At 35.9% G+C, this 1,066-nt stretch overlaps 1 protein-coding gene across 1 annotated transcript in view; it reads right to left on the bottom strand.

The window, feature by feature from the left end:
• Window positions 1–1,066, bottom strand: part of CNKSR2 (connector enhancer of kinase suppressor of Ras 2) — a 472,642-nt gene that overhangs the window by 370,119 nt on the left and 101,457 nt on the right. Inside the window, exon 3 of the mRNA XM_007957427.1 lies at window positions 394–596. Coding sequence (XP_007955618.1) covers window positions 394–596 — 203 coding nt within the window. The remainder of the gene's footprint in view (window positions 1–393; window positions 597–1,066) is intronic.

The raw sequence follows: 1,066 nt of genomic DNA, 5'->3' as shown, positions 1-1,066 counted from the left end.
AAACCCACCAGCCACTCCTCAGAAGGAAGGTTGGGCAATCTACTTCCATAGTGATACCACCTTGGAAACCCAAGGAGGGGTTGCTATGAGTTGGGCCCAACTCGAGGGCATATAACAACAACAACAACAGTCAAATAATGACATATGAAGTAGTGAGAGCATTTTGTAATTGTCAGGGACTAATTATTGATTAGCTACTTGGCTGGGTATAAAATTTTAGAAAAAATGAACAACTATTTGATGATACCCTATATTATGGTGAATCATAATTAGTCATTTATTGCTTATTATTCCTGCACCTATTCACATACTTTTGGAAGAAAATGTGAAAGAACATTACATTTAAATGGTATCTGAGGAAGGGCAACCTATTAAGCATGTAAAAAATTTTACCTGTCCAACCAGGCAAGCAGACTCTTAGCTGCTCCGATCAGATCTACAACTGAGGTCAGAAAGTCGTTTGGCAATTTTCGGCTGGTTCTCCCATCATAATGGCCACTTCTTCTCCTTCCTGTTATAAAATTCTGTAGATTTTTGGCAGATGCATTCAACTTGTGAGAAAGGGTTTTTAGATTTTCTGTTTCCAAGCCATAATTCTGAATAGTAAAAAAAAAGGGGGGGGGGGAGGAAAAAAAACACACTTAAAGTCAGTATTTTATTTATTCATTGAAACACTTATTGAGTACTTTATTATAAACAGGCAATGGGACTAATGTTAGACTTACAAACGAATAAGAAGATTCTTAGCCTAGATAAATCCACAGTTCATTCACATAGGTAAGATATAAACAAATAATTACAATAAAATGTGTTAAGCACTGTAGTAAGATATAAACGTGGAAAAATGAGGGTATTATATTTTAGAATTATGCCACCCAGACAGCAATAGATGGCTATGTTCATTTACTTGTGAAATTAATTATCAGCAATTGTTTTTGAGTATGTATATATATATACTAGCATATGCATGAGGAACTCTGGTGGTATAGTGGTTAAGACATCAGGCTGCCAATCAAAAGGTTGGTGGTACTACACCTACCAGCTGCTCCATGGAAGAAAGATGAGT

The sequence above is a fragment of the Orycteropus afer genome, unplaced genomic scaffold, assembly GCF_000298275.1.
Source record: "Orycteropus afer afer isolate SDZICR_OR568_19922 unplaced genomic scaffold, OryAfe1.0 scaffold00749, whole genome shotgun sequence".
Lineage (NCBI taxonomy): Eukaryota > Metazoa > Chordata > Mammalia > Tubulidentata > Orycteropodidae > Orycteropus > Orycteropus afer.
Note: the sequence above shows the minus strand (reverse complement) of the source record. Positions and strands in the feature narration are given on the sequence as shown.